Raw genomic sequence first — 14,953 nt, 5'->3', positions numbered from 1 at the left:
CGGTGGGGACTAGAAACGGTGCTCATTTGAGTAGAAGGGGAACGTGGGGCCCGATGCACTTCTTCTCGGCGCAGGCGGTGCGCACCCAACACACCTCTCTCTTCTCAAACACGACGCAAAACGCACGAGCCCCAGTACTTTGTTTGGCGTTGTTGAGATAAGACATTTATCGCGTGCTCAGCTCATTGTTGTCTTATCACACGTGTGTGCGCAGATATTCATCAAATTTTACACCCGTCCGAGACTTCATCTCAAAACAGTTGTAATGCCGCCCGTGTCCAACGCAGTCATGGATCTTGCAGACGATCAACGTTTTGCCCTCATGAAGGTATTAAATTTTAATAAAATTATAAATTATAAGCTAAAAAGCTTCTAAATATAAAATTTTTTCAAATGAATTAAGACTAAAATAAACATAACTGGAAATATTAGTAAAAAATATCAATAATAATAATTAATTAATTTTAATTAATAGTTTTAATATAAAGAAGACAAAACTAAAATTAATTTAGTAAATTTTATTCTAAAATTAAAAAAATAAAATAAAAATTTAATTGAAAAATAAATTATAATATACCATAAAAAAGTAATAATATTTATTTTAATTAATTTAATTTTTATTTTAATTTGGTATGTATTTTTAATACAAAAATTTAATAAACTGTTTTCATTTTTACTCCTCTTTTTTTTAATTTAAAATTTTATTGCGCTAAAAAAAACACACGTTCACATATTTACCAACAAACTGTGTTGACAAGCACGCTTGGCTAAATCTCGTTTTTTGGCTTGCAGCTAGAATAAAATAAAAGCTAGATTATTATTATTTGTATAATGTTCTTGTTTGCCTCTTTTAAATTGACAACAAAACTTCATTTTATTGCTCCTGTGATCTCAAGGTTACAATTGAAGCCGTGAAACATATTTTTGTAAAATTAAAACCGCAGCGACTTTCCTCTACTTTCAATCCTGACGAGCTTAAATTTTTTTTTCGTGATATTTTAATTTTATCCTTTTTTTTATTTATATCTGGTTGAAACAAAAATGTAATAAAATAAACCACTGAAACCAGGAAAAATGCAAACCGTATTGCGGAACGAAGGCCGCGGTCCTGCTTAAAAAATCAGTGCCGTGTCCAAGGAAGGTCAGATGAATTAAAATTGTTCCGACGAAAATGAAATGGGATTTCTGCAAATTTCACCTTGCTGAGTCACGTGGCCAGTTTTGTCATGTTGTAGCTTTACGGCTTTTATTAATTATGTCCTGATCAATTGACCCTGCAAAACTAAATATAGGCCACAAAAAATGAATTCCTTATTGTTAATTTGTATCGCAAATATGAAAGTAAAATTGTAAATTGAATTAAAAAAATTCATAGTATGTTTTGGGCGTACGTGCTGGGAAGACCGCAGATAATTTGTTTACTAATCTTATCACTTTTTAACCAACAATGTGCAGCAAAAACACACAATCAATTTATCACACTTATCATATTTTCAAAAGGATATTTTTGAAATTAATTGAATATAAAACTAAACAGGGGAATAATAAAATTTATAGAATTAAAGAGAAGCAAATGAAGAAATATAATTCAATATTATATAAAAAAAATTATAAAAAATAAAATAAACCCTAATTTATATTATTATAAATTATTTATTTATATTAGGCAATAATTAGACCGACGGGTGAGTCAATTGCGGCTTCGTTTCATAATTGCGCAGGTCAATTGTAATCACTGCGATTATTGAAACGCATAGAAAAGAAACTGTGTCGTTTTGAAATGCGATTGTGACTGACACAGGCGTCGAACGGGGCATTGGCCGGTCCGCAGCCGCCGCCGCCGCCGTCGCGTGAAAGTGCAAGTGCATCTCGAGCGTAAGCTCAATTATTACGGCACAACAACATACCCGTCGGGCAAGCAAAAGCAGCAGCGTAATTAGCCTTGAACGATCAAGGCCGACCGCTCGGACACCAACTACGATGCATTTACGCGTAACAATTATATTGGCGCACTAGATGACAACCAGGACGCGGAATTTCGTAGAAAATGAAACAGGTCTAGCATGTTTGTATAATTTTTAATTGAAAAAGGAGAATAACCAAGTCATTAAGTGAATAATATGCTAACAACTCATTCTTTGGTAAAATAAACACAATTGAAATACATAATTGTAATTGTTAATAAGAAGTTTCCTTATAGCTCAAACTATGAAATAAATTCAGTTTGAAAATTTTCTTAAAAGCCTCCATTTATTTTAGTGAAGAAATTATTGGCGCCCGAGAAGGCAAATTGGGAGATTTGGAAGTGAAGAAAACAAGTTTTATCCGGTTTTATCATAGATGAAAGAAAATTGTTTTTTTTTCTTAAATTTAAAAAAAAAACCATAATAAAAAACAATTTTTTTGAGGACAAAGTCTGATTTAAATACAGTAAAAAGAATTATGTATGCATATTGTAGAGTGAAAAGCAGATATGCGCACATAAAATAATAAAATATTTGTTATTAAAAAATTTTATTATATTTAAACCAATTATATTAAATATGATATGTATATAAATTTAACACATTATTTAATAGTTAAATATTAATAAAAAATAATAATAATAATTTATATTAATTAAAAAATTTAATTAAATTAAAATAACAACAAAATTTCATCACACAAAAACTTTTGCTAAAATTTTTAATTAAAAGTTTAAATATAATAAATAATTTTTTTAATGCAAACAAAATAAAATTTAATTTAAATAATATATTAATGCTCGTTTTTCGTGTCATTATTTAAAAATGATGAATTTCATTAGAGATCCCCAAATTTTTTTGAAAATCGATTTATCGTAAATCGATTTTGGAAAAAAGAAATCGAGCCTAGCATGTGTGCAGTGGAGGGGGGTCGATTTTGGCGGGAAAATCGATTTAAATCGTCCTCTTTGCAAATCGATTTGCAAAATCGATTTTTTTTGGAGATCTCTAAATTTCATCTCTTGTAAATGTAAATAAACAATTATTTGACGAATAAAGGTATTTGAAAAATACATAAAAAATAACACGCAATTTAAGCTCTACATATAGTCAGTAATTTTTAGCTGCAAGCTCATTTCCGTTGGACTTAGCAAGTCTTTTCTATGATGACAGTGCTTTTTTGTCATTTTTCTTTAAAGTTCAAGCACATGCATTTTTTTTTACTCAGCGCTTTTTTTTTAAATACTTAAGGGTAGGGAATAAATAAACTTGTTGAGTTCACGATAGACATTTGAATCTATCAATTTTTAATGGATAAAAGGAGATTTCCTTTAATCCATTTTATATAAATTTCTTTTATTTCACGCATCGCAAATTTTTGTTTGTCTTAAAAAAGCCACTCAGATCTGAAATCAGAGCTTCAGTTTTGCCAATTCCGTTCACTTTTCGCTCCAATTTGCCAACTCGGAGAAGTATTCAAAAGTTTACGCTCTAAAAGCTACTCGCTTTTCACAACGCCAAAAGCTCACGCGATTCGCGGTAATGACATGCAAGAAAGCTGCTGACAATCCTCACGCTACAATTCCTTTCTTCGTAACTCACAAATCTGTCGATTCACGGGTCTTTTTTTCTGCAAAATTCGAAATTTATCAATAGACGATGATTCGAATGTTGAAAACTTTTTCTTAATATGAACAAATCAAGCAAGTATATAGAAATTAAGTAATCGCGAACGAGTTTGGTATTTAATTATTTCCCACACCAAAGTTGCACATTTTCATATTATTCCTGTTTGTGACGTTGCAAAGTGTGATTTATTATTTATTTTGCAACGAGAATAAAAAAAGATGATTTACTTGTCGCAACCTTTTTATCACATCTTTTTTTTATATACAAAGTGCGACTTTCTCATAGGGGTACGTGTTAAATGGACTGTCACCTTGGCTCGAAAAATAGCGATAGGGACGGCATCAGAAAGTGCACGCGGAGTGTTATTATAATTTATAATTTATGTGAATTGCGCGGGAGAGGCTCTACTCCTTTTGTGTGTTAATTTCTTCTCTCTTGTGACACACAATGCAGTGCAATGCAGCGCCGGCCAAGTTGACACTTTCGCGACAGAGCCCTCAATAATAATCCAAGGCGTTAATAAAAAGAAACTCTCAACCGCAGTGCGAGTTTGAAATTTTTAATTAACACCAATATCGGTGAAAAGTTCCGCACGTCACGGGGTGTGCTAAAAAAAAGAAACGTCTTTGTGCAAAAAAATTGATTTGTTAAGAAAAAGGTGTGTGTATTTTTATCCACGATCAAGATTAATTTTTAATTGTTAAAAATTGATTGAAACAATAGCCGGGAAGTAGAACGACGCTTCCGTTGTTTGAAATCGGCTCCGATTCAGGTGAATGAAAAGCTTTTGGGAGTGACTTGGCGAATTTTCGCTTGAGTGTTCCCAGAGTTCAAACAACCACTCAAGAGGTTTGCTTTTCTCTAGGAAATTTATGGTTCGATATTGAGTTTTATTTGAATTTGAAAAATCTCTTCTATTAAGATGTGGCTAGACGAAAGTATGAGCTAATATTTATTTATTTCTATTGTAAATAATGACGCCAATTTAAATATTGGCAAAATCGGTAATTTTTAGCAAAACAAATCAGCAGATTTTGAAGACTTCTCTCTATTATTAATTAAAAATATACAAAAACAGGAAAATGTGAACACATAATTTTTATTAGTTTTATCGTTTGCAAAATATCTTTATAATTACCATTTATTTCTTGTAAGAAACAAAAATTTTACTTGATTATATATAATTGTTTTTTAATTTTGTTTACATCACAAATTTACGCCTGTTTTTAAAAATGAAAAGTGAAAATTGCGTCTGGTGAGTCTGGCGGAGAGCATAGATCGCCGGCACATCGAGGTCAGTGTTTTTTTCTCAAATAGGCCGCTTACGACATTTTAACTAACCGGTGCCGAGCTGGAGAACCTGCTGCAGAGGTAAAGTCGAAGAGGCTGTTTGGTTGAACGAACGCCGCGCGCACACACGTAATCGAGGCTCAATGCCAGAGGACAAGCGACTGGCGAAAGATTGCATAGCGTGCGTTTCAATTGCAAAACATAAACACGGCTAACCGCATTAGAAATAAAACTAGATAAATCAGAACATATTTGAAATAATAAATTTTTAGGAACAGTGTATTTGAATTTTGTCGTTTTTCCGATACAAAAATTAAAAATTTTATTAAAAAATAACATGAATTTAGGGGAAGGTTCTTAATTACAATAAATGTTATTTAATTAATGGAAATAAAATTGTTTTCAATATAATTTAATAAGGAATTTTAATTTTATTTAAAACTGCTTAGAAAAATTTATTTTTATATTTTACATTATTATAAAATAAAACTAAATATTAATTTTCAGGAAAAATGTTTGAATGTTTTACATACAAACTTAAGTATTATTAAAAAATAACATTAATTCATGGAAAGTTTTTTGATCAAAATTATTGTTTAATTCGTTTAATTATGAGTAATAATTGTAATATAATTTAATAAAATATTTTATTTTATTTCTAACTGAATGAATAAAATTTATTTTAATATTAAGAAATATTAAAAATAAAACATCAAATAAAATTATAGTAAATTTAAATCAATAATCTTATTTTACGTAGTTATATAAAATAAATTATTTTTAATTTCATATACAAAATTATAATAAAAATTGTTATCTTCAAAATTATTATTTTAATTATTTTCTTACAGTTAGGAAATTGAGCCGTTTTCAGCAGCTCACAGTTTTTTTCCTTTACAAAAGCTAATTAAAATTTGATAACAATCAAACTGATTCGATTTTAGCACACGTACCTGTCTGAAAATGTACTCGAGCCATAAACAAGGAAATATATTTTACTTGTTCCATTAAACGTGTTGCACTTTTCCCTTTCAATTTAATTTCTCTCTCTCGTTATATAGAACAATGCAGGTGCAACCAATCGAAGAAAGCTTAGCACCAACACTCAATATACTCTCGTTCACCTTTAAGGACAAAACGCCAATTAACCGTTGAATAGCGATTGTGCAGCATCATCCCTTTTTCCGCGCACTTGTTGCACTTTCAAAGTTCGTCGGTGACACCTGAGATGGTACTTTTGTGCTTACGAAGTCGTTGCAACAGAACGAGAGACCGCACAAAAAAGAATTATTTCACTTTCTCAATCGCGCGCTGATCGATACGGCAAAAAAATCCAATGCTGCGCAAATGCATCAAACTTCTCATCTTCGCTCTGAGCTTTGAAAAAGAAAAACTGAAAAACAGGCGCTCACAATATCCAACTAGCAAATGTGGATTTCTTATTGTACTTTTCTTTTACTTTGTTTGTGGTTAATTAAAAGGTTTTTGTGTGTTTCAGTTTCGCCGCAGCGTTTCAGACTGTCTGAAGCCAGGGCAAGGCGATCCGTATCTGCTGCGATGGCTCAAAGGTATGCGTGGCGCGAGAAAGTCCTCAATTATTTCTTGCAAAAAGCAATATAATCGCGAAATATTTTTTGCCGCCAAGGAAAATCCGGCGCTGCAATTATAATTATAGTTGTTTACGAGACCGCAAAACTTTGTGCAACCGCGACTGAAAGAACAAAAACTTTCAACCACACAATTAAATTTACAGAATTTTTATTTATTTTCAGCGAGAAATTTTGATCCCGAAGCCGCCGAAAAAATGCTTCGCGAGGTTTGTAATTTGCTAATCAAATTATTCTCTTTGTAAAAATCGATTTAAATATTCGCAGTCGCTTCAGTGGCGCACGCGGTGGGACGTGGACCGTCTTTTGACCCACTGGGAGCCACCCCTGGTGCTCAAGCAGTTTTTCCCAAGTGGAATTTGCGGTACAGACAAGGAAGGTGTTCCTGGTAATTTTTAAAAATTGAAAAGGTTTTTTGTTATTTAAAAAACTTTGCTAAACAGTTATTATGCTGCCATTCAGCGGTCTGGACATTTGGGGGTTGCTGCACTCGGTCTCAAAGGCCGACTTCATCAGAATGACGGCGATGAGCTTAGAAAAATACTTGGGCGAATCCACGGCGAATTTGGAAAAAGCTGGAAAACCTTCGTGTGCACCGACCCTGATCGCTATCATGGACATGGAACATTTTTCCATCAAACCTTATACCTGGAGGCCAGGTTGGCATTATTTTTATTCAAAGAATTAATATTCTCAGATAATTTTTAGTGTGCGTGTGTTTTTTTCTGTTCAAATTAGTGTAGAGTAGTGTTTTGTTTGTGTTGTAAAATGTATAGCATTTTCAGGGGTTAATTTTTTAAGAGATTTTTTCCGTGGATTTACTGAAACTGTGCGAGAAACACTTGGCTTTAAAAAGAATGGAATATACAAACAAAAATTTTGACTTTAATTGAAAAATTAATTTTGAAAAATGTCTCAAAAAGTAATCACAAAAAATCAAAATTTCAATTAAAACTCGGAAAATTAGGGTACACAGAGCAACACAACTGGTCTGGATCGCGATTTCGCCCAATTCCAGTGCAGGGCTCATCAGCAGACCTGAATGTTTCAACTGAGACATTTTTAAAAATTAATTTTTTAATTTTTAAAGTCAAAATTTTGGTTTGTATATCCCATTCTTTAAAGCCAAGTGTTTCTCGCACAGTTTCAGTAAATCCACGGAAAAAACCTCTTAAAAAATTAATATTTTATTTATTTAATTTCTATTTTATTCAATTATGTTGATCTGTTTTTAAATTGTACTTTAATTGAAATATAATATTTTATTAAAAAACAATTAAATTTATGGAAATGAAGCGATCGGGCTTTTCCTCTGCAACGAGGAAAAGCCCGATCGCTTCATTTCCATGACCATCTCCTCGAGTGTCAACTTCTTCAAACAAATTAAATTTATTCCTGGAAATTCTCACTCTCTTTAAAACAAAAGATGATAATAAATTATTATTTACAGCTGGAGAAGTTGTTCTCAGTCTAATTCACATGTATGAGGCGAACTACCCTGAAATCCTCAAGGCCTGCTACATTATCAATGGTAGGATTTGAAACTTTTCTCATAAAGTGTTTATCAATTAAAATTTTCGAATTTCCGAGCAGCGCCGAGCATTTTTTCAATGGCTTTTTCAATCGTGCGGCCGTTCCTGCACGAGAACACGGTGCAGAAAATCCACATCTTCAGCAGCAACACGCGCAAGTGGAAGGCCGCCCTGCTTGAGCACATCAACACCGACCAGCTACCAGCGCATTACGGTGGCACCCAGGTCGGACCTGACGGAGACACCAAATGCACTCACAAGGTACTTCAAAATAACCTAGCATGAATTAATTATTGTTTTTTATAATTTTGTTGGTTCATTTTCTTATTAATAATTTTATGTATCTTCATTAAATAAAAAATATTATTTATATTAAATTAAATTACAGGTGCACCAAGGTGGAAAAGTTCCCAAATCCATGTACCAGAAGGCGGAAGACCTGAAGGACGACATTGGCGGCGAGTGGTTGTCGGCCACTGTTAAAAAAGGCGACCGACTTCAGCTGCATTACGATGTTGCAGAAAAAGGATCGTTTTTAAGGTATAATTTTTTTTAAGAAAACAATTTTTTTTCATTTCAATAATTTATTTTGAATTCAAGTCGTAATTAAATTATCAGAGATCTTTATGGGTTGGGGGGACAGTTAATTTGGTCAACTGGGAGGTACTTTTCACTGGCCAGTCCGTTGGCAGCGACAACGCTGTCGATGGCGGCAAGAGTAGCTGCGCTCGGCTCGATCTCGCGGGTCAAAATCCACGAAAATTCTAAATTTTTAATTTAAACTTTTGATCTAAAGCAAGGAAAAAAATTTAACTTACGAACGGATTGATCTCCGGATGTGGAGCAAGACCAGACGACAGAGTATTTGTCATAGTCGGTGTCAAGAATCCAATAATCTCCGTCTTAAAAAAAAATTAATAATTTTTAGAACTTTTTAGACAATGGGAAAAATTATCTATAGTTGACAAAAAATTTAAACTGACCTGATCCAGCTGTGGGGAAGGTGACAATCAATTTTCCCTCATCGGTGTCGCTGTTTTGGCTCGCATAGCCAACAATGACGTCGGACACATTGGTGCTTTAAAATTTTCTTTATAAGTACAAAAATTCTGTGTCGCTTTTAATTAGAACTTACTTAGAATCAACTTGGTAGTTTCTGACTTCGATGGTACCGTTCAGGTTGTCCGAGTAAGTGGCGGTCACGCACTTTCCATTCAGTTCGAAGAAAGTGAAGAAACGTCTGTATTCGTACCAACGGCCCAAGTACTGCAAAATGCACTTTTTTTTCTAACGAATGAAAATTAAATAATTACAATTAAATACCCTGGGAAGGTCGAAATTCTGCTCAATGGTCACATTTTGGCAGGGCGAATTGATAATGACTTGAGAGTTGACTGCGGCTAAAAAGCACACGCATAAGCTGACAAAAACGGAGGATCTTTTCATTTTACCTCTAAACACAGTTATGTATAATTTATGCTTTGTAAATTATGCAATTTTTTTTTTAACTTACTGCTTTAGTTGCTTTGTTGAAACTAACTCCTCCTCTCCATTTGGCAGAGCTTTTTATACAAAAACTCTGCTTTTTACGTAACCAAAATTCACGCATCTTTCCGATAGCTATGCACTTGACGCACAAAGAGATAAGCTGCGGCAAAGTTGGTCAACATATATTTTACAGATACCGTTAAAATTTGTGAAATTTGTACACAAAAAGCCTGACATCCTTATTAGTTTTAACCATAAAAAGAATTTAATTATAAAATAAAAATAATTTTTATTTTATAATAAATAAAACTAAAGAAAATTACTGTTTGAAATATAGAATTTAGATTATGGTAATTACGCAACTCGAATTATATAATCACAAAATTCAAAACCTTAATTTTCATTAATTTAATTTGATTGGTTACCCTTTTTGTCACAATGGCTTTCAACAATTTTTCCCGTTTAAAAAGTATTGTAGTTTTACCCCCAAAAACGCGGTTTTTATAATTCTGCAACAAATCAAGCTGTGGGCCAGCATGTAATGTCCTAGCTAAGAATTATTCCTCATAATTAAGCTCAAAGTCTCTTTGAGATCTGATCGCCTATTGGTGTCATTAACAAAACAAAAAAAAAATGTTCGTCGTTAAAAAATTTAAATCTAATGTCATTGATTAAAAAAGTTATTTTTATATTTTTTAACCCTAACTTTTCCTTTATAAGAGACATAAGAGCTACTTATAAATTATATAATTTTGATCGCAGGTGGGAATTCAGAACGGAGCAGCACGATATTCAGTTCGCCGTGTACAAGTGCGGCGACGATGGGTCGCGCCAAGCGGTCGTCGAACCGCGCAAGGTCAGCTGCCAGGACAAGGGAGCCCCTGAGGTCGGAGTTCACAACTGCACAGAAGCCCCTGCGAAATGTATCTCGATTTTTGTTTTACGACTAAAATTTAACTAAATTGAGAAAAATTTCAACTTTCAGATATGATTGAATTTGACAATTCGCACAGTATGTTGCGCACCAAGAAGCTGCACTACCAGATTTTGGTTGCGCCTCCACTGCTGGCCAACGCTGACAGCTTGACCGACAGTCTTGCGGCCATCGTCGTCAGTTAAGTCAATTTAAAGCATCGATCCCTCCGAGAAATCCACGTTTTGAGGGTTATTCACATTAAAATTTAACCTAAATTGGCATTACTCGCCATGGAGAATTTTTTTAAACTTTTGATTGGTTGTGGCTGAGAGTGAATAACCCTCCAGAACTGTACTTTATAAACAAGACTTATGCTAAATCATGAAGAACATTGGTATTTTTTTACTCTGTGATATATATTGTAGGTATAATATGTGTTGAGAAAAAATAATCAATATTATTGGAAGCACAAAACTGCGAGTTTTGGACAATTTTGTATTTTACTGTAATATTTACAATAAAAAGGGAGTTTTATTATAAACGAGTTTATATTCCAATATTTTAAAAGGGTAAAGTACTCAATGAAGGAATAATTAAAAAGTTGCACCTCCAAAAATGTGTTTTAAATAATTTTTATTTAAAATACAAAATGACTATAAACGTAAAAATGAGATCTTCAGGGGTCGAGTGGGCAGTTGGTCTGGTCTGTTAAAAGGAAGTTGCCCTTGAGCCCGTTGGCGTCAATGATGACTTGAGCTGCGCTAAGAGTTTCATTGCTAGGCACTCTCTCACGGGTCAGCAACCAAGCGAGTTCTATTGAATTAATTTTTTTAAGACATGAATTTTTGTTTTTTTTGGCGAATGGTGAAAATTGAGAAACTTACGCAAGGATTGGCCTCCGACGTTAGAGCAGGACCAGACAACGGAGTATGAAGAGTAGTCGGTGCCTAAAACCCAGTAGTCTCCGTCCTCTGTAATATTTAAAAATGATCAAAACTAAGCTCAATTATTGAGTTTCCTGGACACCAGTCTCAAAATTCACTGATTAGGCAACCCGCACAGCTCTTGTGCGAAGAAGTTGCCTATAATTTACAAAGGTGTCCGAGGAACCCGAATTTATAATAAAGTTACAATTCCTATGGAAGTGTCGCAATGTTCTGTTCAAATGCAATAACTGACCTTGACCGGTAGTGGGGAAGTTGATCAGCAAAGTTCCTTCGTCAGTGTCGCTACTCTGGTATCCATAGCCAAGAATGATTTCCACCTCACTGGTACTTTTGGTAAAATAAAAAAATAAATAAAAATTGGTAAAGTCTGTTATGTTGATCAGCACTCACTTTGCGTTTACAAGGTAGTTCCTGATCTCAAAGAAGGTTCCGTTAATATTTGTGTAGGTCGCGGACACGCACTTGCCATCAGGTTGGAAGAAAGTGAAGTAGCGCTGGTACTCGTACCAACGGCCCAGGTACTGCAAAGGGATTTTTCTAAAAATTTGTAATTAATAGAGAAATATTTACGGCAGGTGTGTCGAAATTCTGCTCAACAGTCACATTTTGGCACTTTCCTGGGACGATAATTTGAGCGCTAATTGTGGCAAAAAAGCTCACGGCCAAAATTGAGAGGACGGCGAACTTTTCCATTTTTTTCTAAAAAAAAAAAAAAAATGTAATTAAAATTTATGTAAAATTTTTTGTATTTTTACAACTTACTGCTGTACTTGTGCTGTCAAAACTAGCATCTCTTATCCTTCGAGTGACGCTTTTTATACGTATGGCCCCCGCTTATTTTTTATATAATCAAAATTCACCTGACGCATTTAAGATAAGCTATTGGTCAATATGGTACTTGAAGGCGCATATTAATATTTTAATAATTTTGGAAAATACTATGTTATTTTCAATAGTTGTACATTCTTGGCAAAATTTTTATGCTACAAAAGTGAAGATGATTTTTTTTTAATTATTTTTAATTTGCAGAGGAATATCAAAATCAGAGAGGAAAAAATTATGAAACTTATGTAATAGATTGATAGAATTAATTTTGACATTTGTACCCTCGTCATAGTTTGCTATCTTGAAATCGATGTTTGCTCCTAAAATATTGAGATCATCCGATAATAGATAAAAATGTAGAGGACACTATAAGAAGTTACTAAATCTTGCTAATTAAGGGCCAAGCGCAATTAATTATTTCATTTTCCCACAGGGGCCAGTGAATAACCCTCCAGAACTGTACTTTATAAACAAGACTTATGCTAAATCATGAAGAACATTGGTATTTTTTTACTCTGTGATATATATTGTAGGTATAATATGTGTTGAGAAAAAATAATCAATATTATTGGAAGCACAAAACTGCGAGTTTTGGACAATTTTGTATTTTACTGTAATATATACCATATTTTTACAATAAAAAGGGTGTTTTAATATAAATAAATACGAATTTTTATTCCAGTATTTTAAAAGGGTAAAGTACTCAATGAAGGAATAATTAAAAAGTCACACCTCCAAAAATGTGTTTTTAATAATTTTTATTTAAAATACAAAATGACTACAAAAGTTAAAAATGCTGAAATCTTCAGGGGTCGCGGGGGCAGCCGGTCTGGTCTGTTACAAGGAAGTTGCCCTTGAGCCCGTTGGCGTCAATGATGACTTGAGCTGCGCTAAGGGTTTCATTGCTAGGCACTCTCTCACGGGTCAGCAACCAAGCGAGTTCTATTGAATTCAGTTATTTATGGAATTTTGGTTTCTTTCAACATGCGCGCGGTGAAAATTGAAACTAACGCAAGGATTGGCCTCCAGCGTTCGAGCAGGACCAGACAACGGAGTATGAAGAGTAGTCGGTGCCTAAAACCCAGTAGTCTCCGTCCTCTGTAATATTTAAAAATGATCAAAACTGTGCTCAATTATTGAGTTTCCTGGACACCAGTCTCAAAAGTCACTGATTAGGCAACCCGCACAGCTCTTGTGCGAAGAAATTGCCTACAATTTACAACGGGAACCCGAAATTTAAAGTAACGTCCCTAGCAAGTAGTGTCGCAATTTTTTAGTTCAAATGCAATAACTGACCTTCACCGGTAGTGGGGAAGTTGATCCGCAAAGTTCCTTCGTCAGTGTCGCTACTCTGGTATCCATAGCCGAGAAGGATTTCCTTCTCCTTGGAAAAAAGTAAAAAATTGGCAAAGTCTATATATTGATAAACTCACTTTGCGTTTACAAGGTAGTTTCTGATCTCAAAGAAGGTTTCGTTAATATTTGTGTAGGTCGCGGACACGCACTTGCCATCAGGTTGGAAGAAAGAGAAGTAGCGCTGATACTCGTACCAACGGCCCAGGTACTGCAAAGGGATTTTTATAAAAAATTGTAATTAATAGAAAATTTATATATTTACGGAAGGTGTGTCAAAATTCTGCTGAACAGCCACATTTTGGCACTTTCCTGGGACGATAAATTGAGCGCTAATCGTGGCAAAAAAGCTCACGGCCATAATTGAGAAGACGGCGAACTTTTCTAAAAAAAATGTAATTAAAATTTATGTAAAATTTTTTGTATTTTTTCAACTTACTGCTGCTGTACTTGTGCTGTCAAAACTAACATTACTTATCCTTTGATTGAGGCTATTTATACCAATGGCTTCCGCTTATTTTTTAAATAATCAAAATTCGCAAAATTCAACTGACGCATTTACGATAAGCTTTTGGTCAATATGGTACTTGAAGGCGCATATTAATATTTTAATAATTTTGGAAAATACGCTGTTATTTTCAATAGTTGTACATTTTTGGCAAAACTTTTATGCTGTAAATGTGAATTTATTAATTATTCTTAATTTGCAAAGGAATATCAAAATCAGAGAGGAAAAAATTATGAAACTTATGTAATAATTAATTAATAATTAATTTTGACATTTGTACCCTCGTCATATTTTGCTATCTTCAAATCGAAGTTTGCTCCTAAAATATTGAAATCATCCGATAGATAACAATCTAGAGGACACTATAAGAAGTTACTAAATCTTGCTAATTATGGGCCAAGCGCAATTAATGATTTCATTTTCCCACAGGGGCCATTTTCAATATTTCTTAGCACAATATATAATTTTCTGTGCATATGGCTCAAGATTTGTAACCTGAATAGGAATAAATTATTAACTCAGTCGAATGGAGTGAGGCAAGGTGGCTGCACCTCCCCGCTATTTTTCAATATTTCTATTGCAGATATCCAAAAGCTGGTTAAAAAGTATCCAAACATAAAAGCAATTTTTTATGCAGATGATATTGTTTTTACGTGTATTAATTTAGTAGATTTAAAATCACTCCTGGCAGATTTAAAAATGTACCTCATGGAGCGCGGCCTTGAATTAAAAAATGTCGGAAAATGCAAAATTATGAAGTTTAGAAATGGAGGAAAAGGGAGGTTAAAGAAAGGCGACTCTTTGTTGTTTCAAAATGAGGAAATTGAATTTGTTAATGAGTTTACTTATTTAGGAGTAATTTTTCAGCCCTCAGGGGTGACTTTTAAAAACATA

General features: G+C 33.6%; 4 protein-coding genes across 6 annotated transcripts; 1 reads left to right on the top strand and 3 right to left on the bottom strand.

The window, feature by feature from the left end:
• Positions 1 to 95: 95 nt before the first annotated feature.
• On the top strand, positions 96 to 10,976 carry LOC132198975 (SEC14-like protein 2). Of its 2 annotated transcripts, none has more exons than XM_059623332.1 (10): positions 96 to 328; positions 6,382 to 6,451; positions 6,656 to 6,699; positions 6,758 to 6,878; positions 6,934 to 7,149; positions 7,941 to 8,021; positions 8,084 to 8,283; positions 8,411 to 8,562; positions 10,273 to 10,433; positions 10,496 to 10,976. In XM_059623332.1, exons 1-10 carry the CDS (start codon positions 266 to 268, stop codon positions 10,627 to 10,629), a joined length of 1,242 nt encoding a protein of 413 aa, XP_059479315.1. In that variant the 5' UTR covers positions 96 to 265; the 3' UTR covers positions 10,630 to 10,976. The 2 variants fall into 2 exon arrangements, with proteins under 2 accessions (XP_059479315.1, XP_059479314.1); XM_059623331.1 differs by lacking the exon at positions 96 to 328 and adding an exon at positions 6,195 to 6,327.
• LOC132198976 (apolipoprotein D-like) lies at positions 8,601 to 9,649 on the bottom strand. 2 transcript variants are annotated; one of them, XM_059623334.1, is made up of 6 exons: positions 9,536 to 9,649; positions 9,346 to 9,475; positions 9,158 to 9,288; positions 9,006 to 9,100; positions 8,841 to 8,924; positions 8,602 to 8,786 (listed from the first exon to the last, which is right to left on the bottom strand). In XM_059623334.1, exons 2-6 carry the CDS (start codon positions 9,466 to 9,468, stop codon positions 8,647 to 8,649), a joined length of 573 nt encoding a protein of 190 aa, XP_059479317.1. In that variant the 5' UTR covers positions 9,469 to 9,475; positions 9,536 to 9,649; the 3' UTR covers positions 8,602 to 8,646. The 2 variants fall into 2 exon arrangements, with proteins under 2 accessions (XP_059479318.1, XP_059479317.1); XM_059623335.1 differs by lacking the exon at positions 9,536 to 9,649 and having other exon boundaries at positions 8,601 to 8,786; positions 9,346 to 9,529.
• A 62-nt stretch (positions 10,977 to 11,038) lies between the features above and the next one.
• Positions 11,039 to 12,167, bottom strand: LOC132198977 (apolipoprotein D-like). The gene is made up of 6 exons (XM_059623336.1): positions 12,136 to 12,167; positions 11,944 to 12,072; positions 11,764 to 11,894; positions 11,606 to 11,700; positions 11,311 to 11,397; positions 11,039 to 11,239 (listed from the first exon to the last, which is right to left on the bottom strand). The coding sequence occupies exons 2-6, from the start codon at positions 12,064 to 12,066 to the stop codon at positions 11,103 to 11,105; spliced, it is 573 nt and encodes a 190-aa protein (XP_059479319.1). The 5' UTR covers positions 12,067 to 12,072; positions 12,136 to 12,167; the 3' UTR covers positions 11,039 to 11,102.
• Positions 12,168 to 12,945: 778 nt separating this feature from the next.
• On the bottom strand, positions 12,946 to 14,043 carry LOC132198882 (apolipoprotein D-like). The gene is made up of 6 exons (XM_059623159.1): positions 13,991 to 14,043; positions 13,817 to 13,935; positions 13,643 to 13,762; positions 13,495 to 13,582; positions 13,210 to 13,296; positions 12,946 to 13,140 (listed from the first exon to the last, which is right to left on the bottom strand). The coding sequence occupies exons 2-6, from the start codon at positions 13,910 to 13,912 to the stop codon at positions 13,004 to 13,006; spliced, it is 528 nt and encodes a 175-aa protein (XP_059479142.1). The 5' UTR covers positions 13,913 to 13,935; positions 13,991 to 14,043; the 3' UTR covers positions 12,946 to 13,003.
• Between the last annotated feature and the right edge of the window lie 910 nt (positions 14,044 to 14,953).

This window comes from Neocloeon triangulifer, unplaced genomic scaffold (genome assembly GCF_031216515.1).
Source record: "Neocloeon triangulifer isolate White Clay Creek 2 clone unplaced genomic scaffold, ASM3121651v1 ptg000013l, whole genome shotgun sequence".
Lineage (NCBI taxonomy): Eukaryota > Metazoa > Arthropoda > Insecta > Ephemeroptera > Baetidae > Neocloeon > Neocloeon triangulifer.
Note: the sequence above shows the minus strand (reverse complement) of the source record. Positions and strands in the feature narration are given on the sequence as shown.

Excerpts from the sequence above, each read along its gene's own strand:
- LOC132198977 (XM_059623336.1), bottom strand. The coding sequence starts at position 12,066 with ATGGAAAAGTTCGCCGTCCTCTCAATTTTGGCCGTGAGCTTTTTTGCC. Across the intron at positions 11,398-11,605 it reads CTTCCCCACTACCGGTCAAG|AGGACGGAGACTACTGGGTT; the intron begins GTCAGTTATTGC and ends TAAATATTACAG. Across the intron at positions 11,240-11,310 it reads CGTCGGAGGCCAATCCTTGC|AACTCGCTTGGTTGCTGACC; the intron begins GTAAGTTTCTCA and ends TTAATTCAATAG.
- LOC132198976 (XM_059623334.1), bottom strand. The coding sequence starts at position 9,468 with ATGAAAAGATCCTCCGTTTTTGTCAGCTTATGCGTGTGCTTTTTAGCC. Across the intron at positions 9,101-9,157 it reads AACTACCAAGTTGATTCTAA|CACCAATGTGTCCGACGTCA; the intron begins GTAAGTTCTAAT and ends AAAATTTTAAAG. Across the intron at positions 8,925-9,005 it reads CTTCCCCACAGCTGGATCAG|ACGGAGATTATTGGATTCTT; the intron begins GTCAGTTTAAAT and ends TTTTTTTTTAAG.
- LOC132198882 (XM_059623159.1), bottom strand. The coding sequence starts at position 13,912 with ATGGCCGTGAGCTTTTTTGCCACGATTAGCGCTCAATTTATCGTCCCA. Across the intron at positions 13,763-13,816 it reads AGAATTTTGACACACCTTCC|TACCTGGGCCGTTGGTACGA; the intron begins GTAAATATATAA and ends ATCCCTTTGCAG. Across the intron at positions 13,297-13,494 it reads CTTCCCCACTACCGGTGAAG|AGGACGGAGACTACTGGGTT; the intron begins GTCAGTTATTGC and ends TAAATATTACAG.
- LOC132198975 (XM_059623331.1), top strand. The coding sequence starts at position 6,220 with ATGCTGCGCAAATGCATCAAACTTCTCATCTTCGCTCTGAGCTTTGAA. Across the intron at positions 6,452-6,655 it reads TCTGCTGCGATGGCTCAAAG|CGAGAAATTTTGATCCCGAA; the intron begins GTATGCGTGGCG and ends ATTTATTTTCAG. Across the intron at positions 10,434-10,495 it reads CACAGAAGCCCCTGCGAAAT|ATATGATTGAATTTGACAAT; the intron begins GTATCTCGATTT and ends TTCAACTTTCAG.